This window comes from Beta vulgaris, chromosome 2 (genome assembly GCF_026745355.1).
Source record: "Beta vulgaris subsp. vulgaris cultivar EL10 chromosome 2, EL10.2, whole genome shotgun sequence".
Classification (NCBI taxonomy): Eukaryota; Viridiplantae; Streptophyta; class Magnoliopsida; order Caryophyllales; family Amaranthaceae; genus Beta; species Beta vulgaris.
Window position 1 is genome coordinate 54,082,457 of NC_079203.1, and position 20,459 is coordinate 54,102,915.

The window sequence follows — 20,459 nt, forward strand, 5'->3', positions numbered from 1 at the left end:
GAAGGACTGTATTTATATATAATGATTTATGAGAAATCTAATTCACCTTTAACTCACTTACAAGTTTTTTATTTGGTATAGAACTATAATTCTATTTGGAATAGTACCTAACAAAAACAAAAACAATTCTATTTGGAATTGTAAAATAATCTTTCATACTATCAGCGTACTAATTGGGGCATTTTTTTGTTTTAATATATTTTTTCTATAAAATAAAATAGTCTCCTTTGTTTTTTGAAAAAGAAATGTGATTTTAGATGTCGATAGGTAATTTCAGGTTTAATAAGTTTAAATAAGTTCGGATAAGTTATACTAACATCTTATGAAATAAATTTAATAAGTTTAATTCGGACAAGTTTAGATAATTCACTCTTGATTAAGAGTCGAATGTTTTGCTTAAACAAATCTAATCAAATCTAATTTATTGAAGTTTATTTAACAATGTTATAATGTATTTGAAATTAACTAAATTTATCTTTATCGAAACTTATTTTGAAAGTGAAGAAAAATGTGCCCTGCATTATTTCAGTTTAATCCATATTATGCGTCTAGCCTTTTTCTATCTTTTCACCTCCAATTGTTAAATATATTTTCCTAATTTATGTTATCCATCATCTATTTGCTTTGTAAGTTAAAAATAAATTATAATAAAAAATTACAAATGACATAATATAAAAGAATACACTAAACTTTTTAAAACTTGGGAAAAAGTTGTTTTCATAAAAAAAATATTATTGGACAATATTTTTGGCAAAAAAGGAACTAGTTAGAAAAGAAAATAAGAGCTTTTATCAACCAATAATTACAATGATTATAATTTTAATTAAATAAATAATTTACATTACTTTAATGTAAAATATATACTAGTATAATATTATGTTGCGTTCCTAATTGCTTTTTTGGGATCCCACTAGGAATCCTTTAGTAAAAAGTTTGAGGGTAGGGGTATAAGAGAATTCCTACTACCAAGCACAAGTAGGTAGTGAAATTTAAACTTCTAACGTCAAAGTTACAAGATGAGTTTTTTACTACTTCTACCGAGCAAGCTTGGTTTGATTCCCTAATAGTAGAGTGACACTAACACCTCTGATCTCTTTTTTTTTTTTTTTTTTTTGATAATTTAACTCATTTCATTAATACTCATAAAAGAGTTCAAGGCATACATTGAAATACCAAACTACACCACCTTGAGCGATAAAACGAACACCATAAGCACCAAAACAACTACTCCAAAACAACAAGAAACCACTAGACCAAGCTAGAGTATCAACAACTTCCAAATTGAGAAACCTAAAACAACACCTAAACTTACCGACTGAAAAAACCAAACTAAGGCAACAAGATCAAAACAAAGTAACAAAGAAACTCATGAACTCCTTATATATTGAAGTAGCGAAACCCATTTACCCATTGGGATACTCCTCACTACACCATTTCCTTGCAACTTGAACTCCCTTTTTCTTCACCTTAATCTGGCGAAGAACTTGAGATTGATGATTCTTCTCCATATTGCGATGGAACCCAAGGTGATTAAGCAATTGACATTAATTTTTCTTAAATGGCCTTTGTAAAGAAGGAATTGGCACAACATTGCTCATATTAGAATCAGGCGACAATAATGAATCAACACTAAGATCGCCAATTGAAACTGCATTTCTACCATTTCCATTACCACAAGTAGAGACTCATCTCCATCAACATAGACTAAACTTCCTTTGATACACACCTCATTTGCAAAAGAAAGGGCACTTTCATTGCCACATAAACTAGCATTTTTGATAATCTCTCTAGATTTGTGGACATTTTTTCCTTGTTGACACTGTTGTTTTTGAAAGGTTCATTGTTCAACAAACACATTGCATCACAAGTGATATTTGATTCCTTAACATGATGAATCATGCGCTCTAGCTTAGGATGACTAGAGTCAAACTGCAGATTTTCCCAGTTTAGCAGAGCATCGACTTCTAACTTGAGCTCACTATCGTGAGAGAGGGGCGAACTTTCTTGTTGAAGAAACGCACAAGAATCTGAACCGATATCCCTGCATTCACTAACAATAGCAGCAACCAGACTCGAACCCTCTTGAGAAACATGAAGAAAAGCATGGACAAAATTCCTTCAAGGATTAACACTACCTAATGCAGGGACAAGAACTGAATACCATATACCCTTAATCTTCACACTTAACTTCAAAATCCACCCCCAACGATTACAACCAGATTGAATTTTCCACCAAAGGCAACCAAATCGTCTAGAATGTTCAAATTCAATCAACTTTGAGCAACCATTAAGGACATTGGAATCCCATTCAATCAACTTAATCGGAAAATTTATCCACCGTTTTCGATTATTATAGAACTCAGCAATTTTTAAGAAACCATTACTCAACTCCAACTGAAAAGATTTACCTTTGATTTGGATTCTCATCTTCGAACTTCACTTGACCACCTTTGTTAGACGCCCACCCAAAAAAAACAAAACCTGCAATCTGTTAACCGCAGAACCACAACACAGCAAAACAACCTGAAGAAGGGAAACAAACTGAGACCAAACCTAGAGAAAATTAATTGGGAAAAACTGATTTAAAGAGGATTTCTGAAAATTAAAAGAAAGAGAAAATAGAAAAGGGAGTGAAAGAGGTGAAAGAGAAGCATTGGGGAGGGTGGTGGCCACTGCGGCGACGCACACCGGAGAGATACACGCGGTCGGCGCCGCCGCAGGGGAGCTGGGAAAGCGAAATAGAGGAGATGAAGCGTTAAGGTTCCATGAACTGAAACAGAGGAGATGAAGCGTTTATCTTCCTGGCAAGTTTATTTTACTAGTCTAGTCGACCTAAATTTAAGGGTTCAATTGCATCTTTTAGATAACATTTGGTGAGATTTTATATTATTCAAGTAACTTTTGATCGAATTGATCTTGGGTTAGGTTAGTTTTCTAACCCAGCTCTAAGCTCATTTCAAACTAGGGTCTTGTTTGGTTGTATATAGGAAGTCATACTTCTTAGGAAGTTATGTTTTCCATGTATTTGAAATTCCTAGGAAGTGTAAAATTGTGTTTGATTGATAATGGGAAGTAGAACTTCCTATGGGAAGCTCTTAACACCTCTGATCTCTTAATCAGTGGCGGAACATCAAAGGGACTGGTGGGAGCCTCGGACCCAACCAACTTTTAAATTTTCCTAAAAATTAAGATTGAAAATGTATTTTATTTTATTTTATAAAATAGCTTAATTTTTATATTTGATACTCTCTAAAAATATAAATTAAATTTTTAGCCTCCTCTAAAATATTTTTCTCGGTCCATCCCTGCTTTCATAGTCTCATTATGTGTATAATTCTACAACACTCGCTATTAGAAACTAACCAATCACTCATGCCCCTTTTCTTTGTATGAGGGAAGATAGCCCACCACGCAAGGCTTTTTATTGGGGTTTTATTTCTCGCAACTTGCCACTTCCACCTTCACTCTTCTTTTCCTTTCTTTTTCTTTTTTGTTTTCTTTAAAAGAGGGAATTGGGTTAGGTGGTATAACTATAACGTATTAGATGGATCAAAAAAGAGTTAGATGTTGAATCTAATAGGCAAGTCAAGCAACACACTCACTCCTTTCTTTAGATTACATGTAAGCAATGATTGATGCTCAGAGTTTAAGTCTCGGTTATTAATTTCATTATACATACGTTGGTAGTGATTCGCAGTGGCGCACCTACATGTGGTCTCAATTGTCACATAACTGATCCGAATGAATAATTAAGCAAAAAACAATTGATATAATATAAGTGCATAATAGTTGCTTTGGCAATCAAGAATTTGTACTTAGATCTTACAATTGTTGCAATAGGCCCAACAATTCCATTCATTTATTATGACCTTAGAAAATAAAGTAAAAACAACATAGAAAGAAATTAAATTATAAATTTGCACATTTTTAAAGAATCGCAACCCATTACTATTTTTCTTAAGCAAATTATATGACGAAGTTATTGTCCAATCGAGTTATTACGGACATAGTATTGCACTAGCTTAATTGTATAATATTTGTTTTATTCATACAGTTGGTCTTGTAAGAGACCGTCTACTTTTAATTTAAAAGTAGGCGCGGCCCAAGCCCAATATTAAGAAGAGAATAGATCATATTTCTTAATATAGTGACTACTTTAATCTATTTAGTGACCATTTTAATCTATTTAGTGACCAGTTTAATCTATTCATTAATAACATTCTTTAATTCATTTAGTGACTGATTTAATCCATTTAGTGACTAGCTTAATTCATTTTGTAAGACTGACGGACTATTTTTAAAAATTGTTTGTTCTAATTCAAAATTTAGAAGGGAAATAAAAGAAGGAGAAGAGAATGGACGACTAAGATGGTGCAAGATACCTAAAAATAGTGTTAGGTTAGAGAGAAATTGAATGGGCTTCTTAGGAGAACGTAGGTTTGCATTGTCTAATTTTATATTAAAATTAGACCGTCTATTATAATAATTTGTGTTATTCATATGATCTATTATAATTTTTTTTTCCAATATCAATTATAGAGATACAACAAGTTGACCTTGATTAACCTAATTTTATCTTTCCAAGTAAAAAGAATAAAAAATCCTTACATAATACAAGGTTGGCCGTTTGCCTTCGACAAACTCTAGTTAGTACATATTTGACCATCAACCGTTCAACACTTCATCACCATATGTGCATTTTCAGTTTGTGGATTTGGACCAAAGTAACCTCTTTACTTACCAAACCTATTTCTGCTATTACTCCCTCCTTCTCTAAATAGAGTGTGCGTTTTTTCATTTACGTTTGTCCCAAATAAATTTTCTATTTTCTTATTTGGTATGGATTCATCAATTAATTTATTATTTTACTTTCAACTTTTATAATATCACCACTTTTCTAATGGTATTTTCTCTCCTTAATAAACAATTCATAAAAAGTGTACCAACTTATATATTGAATTATGATTTAATGCAACTAAAGTCATACACTTGATTTTTTTCTTAATATTTGTGCCAAAAAAAAAATGAACACTTTATTTAGAGACGGAAGGAGTATATAAAACCTTTATATGGGACTAGCATTCTAGCAGAAGGGATGACCTTATTGACCTTCACCAATTCTCCTTTGACGACATTCCAAGCTATTCAATTTACACCATTAAATTCAACAAGCTAAATCTCCATTTATTTCTTTCTGTGGGCGGTTTTTATCTGCCATGAAGTCAATATGCTCCTTTAGTCCTTTTCACGTGTTATCACATGAAGCGTAATTCACATACATGATACATCATCTATTCATCTACTGTAAACATTTACCCAAATGTACATTTATGATGTTTGTGTGTTACTTTAGAAGACAGGTATCGTATAAACAACGTTCCATCACTCCATGTAGAGTTGTATGTATATGAGGCAAGTATCCAAATTGAAGTGATATTGAATTTTTTTGCCCTCTTTCTGGGACCCATGATAAGATGAATGATCCTATCAAACCAGAATCTCTCGCAGGTTAATTCAGATTAGATTTGCAGGCATACACTTTGAGAGTATGAAATGGTAAGGGGAAAATCTCTCCTAGTAGTGACCAAACCCTCCAACCTTGAAGTTGAAATGTTATTTCCTTACCATTAAGTCAAACTTAACTTGGTGAAGTGATGTTGGATTAGATGCTCAATAATACTCTGTATTAAAAATCAAAACGTATGATAAGGTTTGGGTACCCGATTCTCAAGGTCAACTTCTGCAGCCTGCGCCTACAATCTTGGTTCCACTAGGGTTTACGTTGCCGAAGCCACGGCTCTCCAGAAAGGTCTCCTCCTGGCCCTTCAGTAGGGGGTTACCTCACTTCATATTGAAGGCGATAATCTGCTGGTAGTGAATGTTGTACTTGGGAAATGTGCTATTCCCTGGCAGATTGACCACCTCATACAAGACATTCGGGTCCTGCTCACCTCTTTCTCCTCATGGACACTGCAGCATATCTATCGCGAGGCGAATCAAGCAGCTGATTGGGTTGCAAATGTCGGTCACTTGGTCGGTTCTTCCTTTGTCATAGCTTCTTGTAATAATTCGGCTTTACATTCCATTCTTGTAAACGATATATTAGGTCCAACCCTCGTGCGGAGGGTCTCCTAATATTTTTTCTCCTTATCTATATATATAAAAAAAAAAGTTCTCAAGTACTCTGTACTTATATTTAAGTATGGGATATCCACTTGGTCCAATAGGAGATATTAGGCGTTTAAATATAATTACTACATCATCCAATAATGATTATCAATATTACTACCACATAAGCTCATTTTAGTTGCCCATAAATTAAAGACCTACTATCTAGAATTTCAAAAGTAAGGGAGAGGTGGTAGCTCGGTGGAGAACCATTTCGAATTTCAAGACATTGTACTGGGTTCAAGGGTTGGTTTTCGGACCAAGTATCTTTCCTAATAAAAAAAATCAGAAGTAAAATAAGTTCTTTGATAGCTCTAGTTCCATGACAATGTGCATCTTAATACTCGTCCATCCCTAATTATCTTCTTTTGTCTTCACAAGTTTTAATATCATACTAATATTTGGGCCCGGGTGTTATCCCAGGTGGTTTTTTTTCCATTCGCATTAGAATATAATAAAGAAAACTCCACATTTAAAAGGTACAAATATAATAATATGGACACTTAAAGCATGATTAAAAGTTAGTTGAGATGATGGTAACTATGCTTTATGTAATAGTAAGATGTCATGGGTTCAAATCTTGTTACAAGCCAATTTAATTTGGTTAGTTGACATGACATATATATGTACATATTGGACAATTCTAGATTTCTAGTGGAGTAGAGGTGTCACGTGACGTGCAAACGTTATTAGACACGCTTTTTAATATATTTGTATAGATATTGCCGAGCTAATATGTAGTATGAAGTGCAATTACATAATGTTGGAGGATGTAGTTCTATTACCATGGACATTAGCATAAAAAATCTTTACAAAATCACATGTAAATCATTATCAGATTACCCCCTTCTGTTATGGACTATCAACAACAGTAATGTGTTGACATTAGTTTTTTGATTACTTAAAATCATACTACCTCCGTACTTTTTTAGTTGCACCATTTGGTTTGGTGGCACTATTCATCAATCAACTTTGTTAAGTTATCTCGCATTATTATATAAGAAAAAACATAGTCAAGTGGGGTCTTGTTTGATTCGTCTCAATGCGAGGATTCCAAATATCAAATTTTTATATTTTTTACTTGCACCCAATAAGAGATATTAACGTTCAAAGAATCGTCTCGGCAAATGTGAAAAAGCAAATGGTGCAACTAAAAAAATACAGAGGTAGTATGTATCTTGATTGTACTCCCTACTTCTATAACCTCTTTTTATTTGCATGATTGGAAACTCTAAGCTTGCCTCTTTATATATTGGCAACTTTCATACTGCATAAAAGTGTTATAGCCATTGAAGTGTAAAAATTAAGAACCAGGAAAAAAGATGTGCATTCCATTTCACAATTACACCCTACAAGCTACTGAAGACCCTTAAAAATGACCAAGCTATTGAACGAACGAACAAACAAACAAACAAACACACACGCAGTATCTGAAGCTATATAGATATATATCTCTGTTAGGCTATGAAAGTGGAACTAGTCTTCCACATTCTTTGCTTCTGCAATGCTAATTATATACTCAATTTCTTCTGCAACTTCTTTCATTGAAGGCCGATTTTGTCTGCGCTCCTCCAAACATCCAACAGCAAGAAATCCCAAAGCCTTCATCGTGTCTATCTCCAAGGTACTAGCTCCTTGCTTCAATAGAGGATCTACACCATCCAACATCCTCTCTTCATCTACCAGCCTCTTAATATACACGGCCAAGTTTACATCATCTGCTTCTCGATTGAAATCGATGGCCCTTTGTGATGTTAGAAGCTCCAACAGCACGACTCCAAAACTATAAACATCACTCTTATCTGTCAACTGATAGTTCCTATAATACTCAGGATCGAGATACCCGAGTGTACCTTGTGCACAGGTTGAGATGTGGCTCATATCCGTCTCAGCCAACCTTGATAACCCAAAATCTGAGACCTTAGCATGCAACTTCTCGTCTAGTAAAATGTTGGATGACTTGACATCTCTATGATAAATCGGAGGACTAGCAGAGAAGTGAAGATACGCAAGTGCTTGTGCAGTATGATATGCAATGCTTAAACGATGAGACCAAGAAAGGCGGCTATACCCTTTGTGTACAAAACCGTGCAAATGCTCATAAAGGGTACCATTAGGAATAAACTCGTAAACCATTATAGGTTGCTCGAGCTCAACACAACAACCAAGCAAACGAACAAGACTCTTATGATTAACTTGGCATAGGATTCGGACTTCATTCAAGATTTGATCAGTTCCTTTCGCGTTTCCAACTTTCGCACACTTGACAGCAGTAAGTGTACCGTCATATAGAGTACCTTTGAAGACATCACCATAACCACCAGAGCCTAAGAGGCGGTCACGAGAGAAGTTGTTGGTGGCTTTTTTGATCTCTTTGCCGTTAAAGATCTTAGCAGTTCTTCCTCCTCCGGAGTTTAGGATCTCTTCTCGCTCTTTCTTTATCCGCTCTAAGGCTTCTTTGATCTTGCGCTGGCGTTGGTAATATAGTACAGCTATGGTACCAACGACCAGTGCACCTCCTAGTCCTGATACTAAACCTGCAAAATGAAGAGATCATGAAGAGTCATATACCAAAATAGATCAGTAGATAACCAACTTTAATGGTTGATTTGCATTGTCTTGGCATTGGTTTTTAATCAAAGCAATGCAAGTGCAGTACTTTATAAAGGACACAATGTTATCAAATTTAGTTCTAGACTTCTAGCATAAATTTGGCTCATAATAGACTTAAATTTACCCCTTAAGAAGAAATCACTTGTAGATTATAGAAAAGGATCTAAGCTGATCATGTATTGATGATGGTCAACCTATTATAGATTTGACTCGTTATAACTTTAGAGTGTGTGGTTGGGAGGAAAGTATTTTCCCGGAAAACTATTTTCCTCACTATTTTTGAAAAGAAGTAAAAACTCAAGCTTTGATTTTTGTGGAAAAAACTTTCCAGATTTTCTATTTCATTTATCTATCAAACTTTACAACCTATTTCTGTTGTTCCCCCTTCTTTATACAAGAGAGTCCTCTATATATACTTTGTATACTAAAGAAACCCTACCAGCATTCTAGGAGCTGTACAACAAGACAAAGATAAAAAAGACAAAATAACGGCTGTAAAAGTGAGTGGGATCAGCCAAAAGAAATCTGCCTAGGTACAGAAAAATAGAAAAAAGAGAGAGAGCATTAATTGTCTATGCTAGCCTACATGAGAGTGTAGAATAAGGTATCATGAGACCAAGCCAGTAACCTTTAATAGTTCAATATACCCCCCTCAAGTTGGACTGATGGTGAACAGGCCTAACTTGGAAGAAAGAAAATTATGCTGCTGCTCACTCAAACATTTTGTCATAAGATCAGCAAGTTGAAGAAAAGATCTGACATGAAGAACATTCAAGAATCCAGAAGTGAGATGGTCTCTAACATAGTGACAATCAACCTTTAAGTGTTTTGTTCTCTCATGAAAAATGGGGTTGTTGGCTAGATAAATAGCAGACTTATTGTCACAGTGAAGATCAATAGGGGTAGGAATCTGAAAGCCCAAATCATTGAGGATCCCATCTAGCCATACAATCTCACTAGTTGTTTGAGACATACAACGATATTCTGCCTCCGTGGATGATTTTGACACTGTTTTTTGCTTTTTAGTCTTCCAGGAGATAAGAGATTTATCCAAGAAAACACAATAACCTGTGAGAGAGCGTGCACTGAAAGCACAGTTTCCCCAATCTGAGTCACAGAAGGCTTGTAATTTGAGCTCAGATTGAGCTGAGTAAAATAACCCCACATTGATTGTGCCTGCTAAGTATTTGATCACATGTATAGCAGCTTGCAGGTGAGGTTGGCGAGGCTGAGTCATGAATTGACTTAGCTGTTGGACTGAATAAGAGATATCAGGCCTAGTCAGATTTAGGTAGAGAAGCTTCCCTATGATACTTCTGTAGAATTCAGGATCTTGAAGCAGCTCACCTTGATCAGTAGAAAGCTTTAATCCTTTAGGGAAAGGACATTTACAAGGTTTACAAGTTTCAGTCCCAGTGCTTTTCAAGATATCAAGGATAAACTTTCTTTGGTTTAACATAATCCCTTGTTCATTTCTAGCAACTTCTATTCCTAGAAAGTACTTCATGTTGCCAAGGTCTTTGATAGTGAAGGCACTATCCAAGGCCATTTTGATTTGAGAAATCTCTGTAAGATCATTTCCAGTCACAAGCAAATCATCCACATACACAAGGATGATGACTTGAGTTCTCTGAAGTCTTTTAGTAAAGAGAGAGTAGTCCTTCTTTGATTGCTCATATCCATGCTCAATGAGGAATTTAGTCAACTCAATATTCCATTGTCTTGAGGCTTGTTTAAGGCCATAAAGACTTTTCTTCAGTTTGCAAACTGAGTCTCCTGTAGCATGCTTGTAACCCTTAGGAGGCCTCATGTAAACTTCTTCATCTAGATATCCATGCAAGAAAGCATTGTTGATATCAAGATGATGAAGATGCCATTGTTGACTAGCTGCTAGAGCAATTAGGGTCCTTACTGAAGTGAACTTAGGCACAGGAGAAAAAGTGTGTTTGTAGTCCTTTCCTTCAACCTGTTTATCTCCTCTGGCTACAAGTCTTGCTTTCAACCTATCAATGCTGCCATCAGGTTGAAACTTTATCTTGTATACCCATTTGCTGTCAATCACACTCTTCCCTGCTGGTAAAGTTGTCATCTCCCATGTGTTATTTTTGTCAAGGGCATCAAGCTCTTCTTGCATAGCCTGCACCCATCCTTCATCTCTTACTGCTTCATTGTAGTGAAGAGGCTCTCTAACTCTCAAAACATTGTTGAGAGAACATAAGTAGTCTGTGCTAAACAAACCACTTGCCTCCAGATTCTTCATGGTCTCTGTGTGAGCACTTGCATTTCCAGCTGTACTTCCTTTGCCTGGGATTGCATATATAAAATCCTTGAATCTTGCTGGAATCTCACTTTCTCTTGAAGATTTCCTTGTGACAGGCTGATGTAGAGTTGTCATTTCCTCTGTATTAGCTTCAGTTTCTTCATTGATCTCCTCTTCACCTGTACCTGCCACATTAATCTCATCTTCTTCTTGTCTGTTAACTTCATGAAGAATATGGGTTAGTTCATCATATTGCATATCACAATTTTCACTTTCATCAGTAGAACATCTGTCATTATGGATGTTATTACCTGAAGCATTCTTTTTTAGCAGAAAAGGGAAAATGTTCTCTTTAAAGACAACATCTCTGCTAACAAAAACCTTCCTAGTGGCAAGATCCATCACTTTATATCCTTTTTGACAGTAAGGATATCCTAACATGATGCACCTTATTCCTCTAGGAGCAAATTTGTCACTAGATTTATGACTAGGACTAGCATAACAAAGGCAACCTATCATTCTAAGGTGTTCATAGTTGGGTTCTTTCTTCATGAGCCTTTTGTAGGGAGTGTCCCATTTAAGAACAGCTGTAGGCAATAAGTTTATTAAATGTGTGGCTGCAAGAATACATTCACCCCACAAATAGTTAGGCATACCTGCATGAAGTTTCAGAGCCCTGGCAGTTTCAAGCAGAAACCTATGTTTCCTTTCCACCCTTGCGTTCTGTTGTGGTACTCCTGCCACACTTCTTTGATGAAAAATTCCTTTTTCTGCAAACATCATCTTACATTCCTCTTGAAAAACTTCAGTACCATTATCACTTCTCAAGGTTTTTACCCTGGTGTTGAAGTGATTCTCAACATGGTTTATAAAACTTAACAAGGTTCCTTTTACTTGTTCTTTGTTAGATAAAAGCTGAGTCCAAGTGACTCTACTGTGGTCATCTACAATTGTTAAGAAATAACTAGCCCCACTTAGAGCTTTAGTCCTGTAGGGACCCCATAAATCAACATGTATCAAATCAAAGCAATTACTAGCAATAGATTTGCTTAGGGTAAAAGGCAGCCTGTGATGTTTAGAAATAGAACAAGTATCACAAAAAAAATATTTCAAGTTTTCACACTTACAAAAAACCAAATGTTGCATTTTAGATAAAGAGACATGTCCTAGCCTAGCATGAATAGTGTTCAGGTTAACTACACTATTACAACTCTTCAAAAACTTTGAAGCATATAGATCATCATTCTTCTCTGCCTCTTCCTTCTTCACAAGTTTATAAAGGTCCTGCTCTTTAGTTCCAAACAAGATAGCCTTCTCAATGGAAAGGCCCTGTAATACACAACCATTTTTATCAAAAAGAAGCTTAAGATCTCCTTCCTTTAATAATTTAGCAACTGAAAGCAGATTGTGATGAAAGTCTTGAACATAAAACACATTTTTTAGAGTAATCATGTTATTTAGGATAACATCACCAATTTCAGTGACATATTTCTCACTTCCATCTGGAAGTCCAACCTTTATCTTACCCTTTAACTTATTGATATTGACTAACAAGTCTAAGTTGCCTGTCATATGGTCACTGGCTCCAGAATCTATAAGCCAGTTATGAGATTTTTTTAGAGTTTTCTTAACTACAGCATTGGAAATAGAAAGCTTACCTGCAAAGTTAGCTTGAGAGCTTGTTCCTGCTTGCTTCTCATTCATTGCCTTGAGCACTTCTTGAACAATGTTGTTCACAAAAGTGTTGTCTAACTTGGTTACACTTGCTTCTTTTCCATTGCTGTTGTAGTTCAGTGGGTTGTCTTCCATTTCATCTTCAGCATTTCTCATGGCATTTCCAGCATGTTTGTAATGTTCATCTGGCTTCTTGTACCACTCTGGGTATCCCACAATTTGGAAACATTCTACCTTCAAATGTCCCTTCTTCCCACAGTGCTCACAGATCCTTCCCATTTTCTCTTCTTTAAACTTCTTATAATAGTCCTTTTTCTGAAAATGTTGTAGAGGTCCCAAGCTTTTAGGTTGAAATCTTTTAGTAGCAGCCAAAGCACTTGCTTCCAGACCAGCAGTGATCTCTCCTGTGAGTTGTTTTTGTCTTTCAACTTGAAGCATCAAGTTGTAGGCTCTATTCACAGGTAATAGAGGATCACTGCTTATCAAATTTGTTTTCATTTGATCATAGCCACTGTTCAGACCCATGACAAACTTAATCAACCTTTCTTGGGCTTGTAAGTCCATAACTTTCTTTGCTAACTCACACGTACACTTCTTCATAGCCCCACAGCTACATTCAGGGATCCCTTCCAAATCCATTATCTGATCCCAAATACCTTTGAGCTTGCAGTAGTATTCACTGATGCTCATGTTGTTCTGCTGCAACTCCCAAAGATCCTTCTTTAATTGAAACAACTGTGGAGCGTTTGTTTGAGCATATCTCTCCAGTATTTCTTCCCACATCTGCTTAGTTGAATCCATGTTAACCAAGCTTCCAGCAATGTCTGGCTTCATTGTTGCCAGGATCCAAGATCTGACCATATAGTCACATCTTATCCATTTTTGAATTTCTTCAGAACCAGTTGCTGGTTTGCTGTGTTTTCCTTCAAGAAAGCCCAGTTTGTTCTTAGCTCCAAGAGCAATCTTAATGCTCTTACTCCAACTCATGAAGTTACTTCCATCAAAGACAATACTTCCTAGAGAAGAAGAAGCATTGTCACTTACTGCTATAAAAAGAGGATCCTTATAAGGGTTGTTGTTATTTGCTTCATTCTTTCCAGCATCTCCACCAGCCATGATAGAGGACTTGAGCTTTTACAACTTTAAGAAAAAAAACAGGAGCAATCAACCTTGCTCTGATACCATGAAAAGAAGTAAAAACTCAAGCTTTGATTTTTGTGGAAAAAACTTTCCAGATTTTCTATTTCATTTATCTATCAAACTTTACAACCTATTTCTGTTGTTCCCCCTTCTTTATACAAGAGAGTCCTCTATATATACTTTGTATACTAAAGAAACCCTACCAGCATTCTAGGAGCTGTACAACAAGACAAAGATAAAAAAGACAAAATAACGGCTGTAAAAGTGAGTGGGATCAGCCAAAAGAAATCTGCCTAGGTACAGAAAAATAGAAAAAAGAGAGAGAGCATTAATTGTCTATGCTAGCCTACATGAGAGTGTAGAATAAGGTATCATGAGACCAAGCCAGTAACCTTTAATAGTTCAATAATTTTACTCTGTTTGGTTTGGATCGGATTAAGAAAGGGAAAATATGGGTTGAACTTCATTTTCCAAGGGTGGAAAATTACTCTCTAGAGAGGCAAAGAAGCCACACATTAACACAACATAAGCAAAGTAAAATGGCTTCAAAAGATAGTTACTTTCCTTGCAATCAAACAAAGGAAAATCAATCTAGAATTGAGTTTTACTCTAGAAAATAGTTTCCATGGAAAATAACTTTCCATTGAAAATGTTTTCCGCTCAACCAAACACACCCTTAATTAAGAAGATGAAATATCTTAAGAAATAAGAGATTACTGGTAGAAGTTATTATAATCAGTAAAATTTACTTTAGTAGAAAACATCATTTGAGGTGAGTAATATTTGAATCCTATAATGATGACATATTTATGCAATTTCATTTCATGTCCATCATCACATTAAACTATATTGACACAATTACTACTATTTCTCCAACGATATCATTATTCATTAGCATTAACCTTCTTAACCAATCACCATTCAATTTTACCACTATTATGCACCAAAGAAAACCTTTAGATCCATCATCTATTAAAGAGTGTAGATGATCATCAGCATAAACACGTGTAGTAGTTTTTTTTTTTTTTTTCCTGCGGGAGTTCACATGGGTACCTCAAAGAACAACCTCTCAGCTGAGATTTTTTCCATACCCAAGACTCGAACCCGAAACCTTGATTAAAAAGCGAGAGACCTTAGGCCTTAACCATCCACCTAATCGTATACAAACTTGTTTTAGTGATGCACTATTGAAGGTTAAATGTTTGAATTTCCTGTTGAATTGGGCTTGGCATGTGGTAGTCAAAGATTTTGCACCAGCAGACCAGCTACTATAATTTAAAGTAAAATTGCTATAGTTACCACTTTTTGCGATAAACAACACTTTATAGTTTTTCCGCCAACTTAATACCTTATAATTTTATATTCGTCAACCTCAACTCATATCACATATGACCTTTTGGAACAATTTTATGTGAGAGCGAGAATGGACACCTACTTAATAAAACGTACTCCTTCAATCAACAAATTAACACTAATTAACCAACATCCAATTTTTTTAATGCGATAATTAAAGTTCATTAAGAACCTTTTAGCCTTCTCAATGCAATCATAATCTATAGTTGAATTATGCTTAAAAAAAATCAGTCAAAGAAGTTGTACCTGCTATTAAGGCAGCTTTATTTGAATTGTCACACCCCCCTTCATCTTCACAAACATTATCTGCATCCAACACAAACAAACAAAACAACTATTAGTGTTTACAATCATTAAACTATTATCCTTTTTAAAAATTTCACGTTGTATTCACCATTTTCTCTTTTGGATGTTTCACAATACTGATACATCTCCCTCTTCAAAACATAATCACACGGGTTTAGAATGTAATCACTACACAATATCTATCTAAAATCTTGGTTTTGTTTATCAGGTAGAAATGGTGTATGTATTGTGAAATAATTAAAAAGCAAAACCAAAAAAACTACTCCATTTCATATTACTTGTTACACTTCTCAATTCACGGACTCCTAGGCAATTTTTGGAGAAAATTAAGGTAGAGAGTAAAAAAAAAAGGACCCATGTAAGAAGAGAGAGATAGATAGAGTTTATTGCCAAAAAAAAAAAATATAACAAGTAACGTGAAACTTTCCACAATAAAAAGTGTAACGAATATTATGAAACGGATGAAGTATTATTACTTTAAAGATATATAAAAACTTACTATGAGCACAAATTCCATTGATTCCATCCCAATGAAGGCCAGAATTACAAAAACACCTACTAATTCCAACAGAGTTAGGATCAGCCCTACACGTGGAATTCCCTTCATCAACGGTACAATCAGCCTGAGTTCCACAAACAGGTTCCTGAGGAAGCCTCCACTGGATCATTAACCCGGGCCGACCCCACTGGCCCACGGGCCTATTGGGGTCCAAGCCCACAAAGCTTCTATAACCCTGACAACCTCCTTCTCTGACCCGGATAGAATACGACGTCGCTCCACCTCCAGCTTGAAAAGTACAACAAATAGGTGTGGTCGCGCACGCGGACGCGTCACGTGTAGAATTAATATACACGTGACAAAGGCTGTTGGAGGAGCAGTTAAGTGGGGACCGCAAGAGAGTTCGGGAGCAATTAAGGAACATGATTGTGTTGTCACCCGTGACGTTAAACGGTGCCGTTTGGTTAAGTTGGACACCTTGGGTGGAAATATCTGATGTGACGCATGTGTTGGGTAAGAAAGGTGAGGGCTCAATTACTAACCGTTGATTTTGTGGTGTGATGGATGTGATGGTATAAGTGTTGTTTGATGTAGGGAATAAAAGTGTGTTAGTGTTGTTGTTGCATTGGATTGTGTAGTCTTGGTCACCACACGTGGGGGATGTGCTTAGTGGGTATGGTACACGTGTGGTGCCGCATGGCGGGCATTCGCGGGTCGATGTGGTGGATGTTATGGCGGCGATTAGTGTCGCCGCCGTGAGGAGGAGGCGGAGTTGGAGGAGCATTTTGGGGGAGAGATTTGGCATAGTAGCCTAATGGGTGATAATGTGTGATAGAAAAATGAAATGGGTAGCATGTAGATTTTATATATGGAACATTGTTTAATAGTAGTACAACTGTGAATTTTGACTTTCGAACGTTGATGTTTAGACTAATTTTTGTCTTCATTTAATGTTCTAGTAATGGGTTGAGGTTGGCGAATATAAAACTCGTTGAAGGATCTTTTGTGATCTTGTGCGGTTGTATATTGTGTTTGAAATTTTGATATTATATCATTTTTAAAAATTATTAAAAAGGACGGTCTAATTTTAATATAAAAGTAAATCTAATCACTAAATGGATTAAATTAGTCACTGAAAAAAATTAATTTAGTCATCATTGGAGTAATTCTCTTTTTAATATTGGGGTTACCATTGTCTAATTTTAATTTAAAAGTAGGCAGTCTCTTACAAGATAAACTCTATCCTTTTAAATTTACACACTTTTCTTTTCATTTCGTTTATTTTTAATAATTCTAGTTTTATTTTATTTATATTAGATAATATATCCAATTAATATTCACTACGTGTATCCCTATTTGATCACTCATTAAATAAATTAACCCATTTTGAACTAAGGGTGTTCATAAATATCTGATCCGATCGATTTGATCCGGTTTTTCGGGTATCCGGTCAGTTTTTTAGTTATCAGCTATTTTGGATCAAATATTCGAAACTTTTCGGATTCATGTATGGATTAGAAATAATTTTCTTTTTCAGATATCTGAAACATCGAAATTTTTTGAATATCATATCATAAATATTTATTTTAAAGGTCGGATATCCAAAATAGTCGATAATCTAATTCAAAATTTCGAATATCCGATCCGAAATTTTTCGAATCACATTTTCCCGATTCGAACTTAAAGCCTCCACCTATCCCATTTTTGTTCTCTCCTCTATTTTTTAATATTTTGGTATTTCTTACTCTTTGCTTTTCACAATTCTTCTCTTCTCTCCCACTTTTTCACTATTTCCTTGATTATATACCCAAAAGCAAACCGTGTAGATTAAATAGGAAAAAAGGTACTATTATTCATAATTAGAAACAATCTTGTCACTTTTTCTCAATATATAAAAAAAATTAGTTATATAAGGCCTGTTTGATTTGTATTATCAATTAATACTTTATCAAAATTCAATCCTTATTATTATACTAATATGTAATGAAAGATATATAAGGTCCAATAATTGTATTTGCAAAGGCGCACATTTAAGTAGGAAGAATAGAAGAATACGTATGGAGTACTTGTGTTACTATTTGATGTTCGTTTTAATTATTCTACTTTGACATTTTTTATATTATTGCTATATTAAATTATATGCAATATGTTTTAATTTTTACCGGTAGAAATGTTAATTATAGATACTTTTGGTCAATACTGTGTGTGTTTATTTAATCTTAAATTTGATCATCTTTCCAGGTTCTTTCATCGCTATTCAATTTTCATAGTTATTCATAATTATTCTAATAAAAATTGTTAAAAGAGACGGTCTAATTTTAATAAAAAAAATAGACCCTAATCATTAATTGAATTACACTAGTCACCGAAAAAAACTAACCTAGTTACTATTGAGCTAATCCTCTTTTTAATATTGGGCTTACCATTACCTAATTTTAGTTTAAAAATAGACGGTCTCTTATAACATAAACTCTTATTCTAAATGAATCCATGATTTAGTTTTCCATACAATTAAATATACATGACAAATCATAGTAGCAGTACATAATACATACATCTAGCCATCTACGATTCTGAATTTCTGATAAAGCGGAAAGAAATAAATCGTTTGACTTGACTTTCAAAATTTGTTCTAGAGAATATAGCTTATCTAACCTATAAATTCAACTTCTCTTAATAATAATTATTTCGCACTTAACATACTCAAGTAACTCAACCAAACAATAATTTAGACCAAAGAGTTGCTACTATGGGCGATGGACAACGAATCACCTTATAATAATCTAGCTTGTTCCTCAAATTATTACTTCTACTTCCTCCCGTTTTTTAAATAACTCGTTTTGATTTTTGACACTATTCATATATGTAACTTTGATTATTTTTTTATGATTTGTACTTAATGAAAAATATAGTCATGCGGCATCTTATTAGATTCGTCTCAATGAACATTTTCATAATATTAACTTTTTGTAATTTTTAATTATTGATAATTAGAAATATAAAGGTCTAAATTAGTGCATTGACATATGTGCACAAAGTAAACAGATCAACTAAAAAGAAGCAATTTTGCGTAAGCAAGTTAACTTGTTACTTCTTTTGTTTATATAATTTGTGTCAAACTTCAATTCAATTTTGTGGGAAATTAAACATGTAGTTAAAAGTCCAAGCTTTAAGTGGTTGAGCCTTAGAAGTTAGAAGTCAAACAATCATTTTATACCTCAACAAGACAGCAACATATGAATTGCTTAGTCAAAATCAAAGATGTTTATTCAACCATGAACGGCTTAATCTTGGATTAATTTATATCACCCCTTTGCTTGTACCACCAACAACCATGCGTGTTGAAGATTATCTATTAAACAACCCTGTATTCCACTATAATAGTTTAATTATACATCCAACTTAAAGATAACCTAGGAAAGGTATTGATGAACATACTCTTACGGCTCATTTGATAAGAGGGCATAGATGGTCGGAATAGTCATGCGTTATAGTGTAAATGTGTACTAATCCAATGTTATTACCTATTGCAATGCTACTTCATCTCAAGATATCCATTTTTTCCCCTAAAATCTCATTACTAGCCGTCAGTCTTATGGGATCAGTACATGTACATGAAACGAATAGGTTATTCTTTTTTGTCATATGGTTATAAGATGAAACCTCCTATAAATTAAACTTACGAGGTGGAATATTCATTTTTTTATGTGCGGCCTAGGTCAATCTAAAGTTTCACAAATTAACATAAGCAAACAAGTATGAGAGTTGTACTTGTCTCATATGGAACCTGTTAAGCTCTAACAACAAGAACAAATATCAACACACATGAGATTTTTTTTTAGGTTGATAAGATAAAAAAAGAACCCTACTAAAAATTGTTATCTTGCACAGATATAACCAGTTAGATTTTCACGTCAGACTCCTTGGAAGAAGAGGGGATGAAAAGGAAAATTCACCCCATAGAACCCATAGTGGAGTTGATCTCACGACCTTAAAGTCATAAGGCAAACTCTTTACCACTAGGTCAAGTGTTGCTTGATAACAGACATGGGATGTACCTTATAGAAAATGATAGAATAATAATATGCTATATTAGTATGAGTAAACATGCATGGACTCCTCTCTATAACTAATAAACATTGCCAACCTTTATCCTATTATTTTCCTTTTAATTTAGAAATGCAGGTATAATTTTATTACAATTTGCGTACTAACTTAATTACAATACCTTAGCTGACATCTCCATGACTTAATCACAGCACTAATATGATCATGATCAAGTGACGTAGTACTTATATATTATAATAACCCTCAAGTCTAGGTCAAATTAAACATCAACATAAGTTTATATTAAATCGAGTTAAATAATGTTTGCCAATGGTTGATAAAAACATGCGAGTATGTGACCATATGAAAGATGGGCGCATCTCCAAGTCGAAATGTCGA

At 34.7% G+C, this 20,459-nt stretch overlaps 1 protein-coding gene across 1 annotated transcript; it reads right to left on the reverse strand.

The window, feature by feature from the left end:
- Positions 1–7,471: 7,471 nt before the first annotated feature.
- On the reverse strand, positions 7,472–16,871 carry LOC125495051 (wall-associated receptor kinase-like 20). The gene is made up of 3 exons (XM_048639580.2): positions 16,014–16,871; positions 15,455–15,514; positions 7,472–8,705 (listed from the first exon to the last, which is right to left on the reverse strand). The coding sequence occupies exons 1-3, from the start codon at positions 16,816–16,818 to the stop codon at positions 7,645–7,647; spliced, it is 1,926 nt and encodes a 641-aa protein (XP_048495537.1). The 5' UTR covers positions 16,819–16,871; the 3' UTR covers positions 7,472–7,644.
- Between the last annotated feature and the right edge of the window lie 3,588 nt (positions 16,872–20,459).

What these genes read in the sequence shown, in the direction of transcription:
- LOC125495051 (XM_048639580.2), bottom strand. Translation starts at nt 16,818, where the DNA reads ATGCCAAATCTCTCCCCCAAAATGCTCCTCCAACTCCGCCTCCTCCTC. An exon ending in CAATGGAATTTGTGCTCATA is followed by an intron (nt 15,515 to 16,013) that starts GTAAGTTTTTAT and finishes TGTTGGATGCAG; the next exon opens with ATAATGTTTGTGAAGATGAA. An exon ending in TAAAGCTGCCTTAATAGCAG is followed by an intron (nt 8,706 to 15,454) that starts GTACAACTTCTT and finishes TTCATTTTGCAG; the next exon opens with GTTTAGTATCAGGACTAGGA.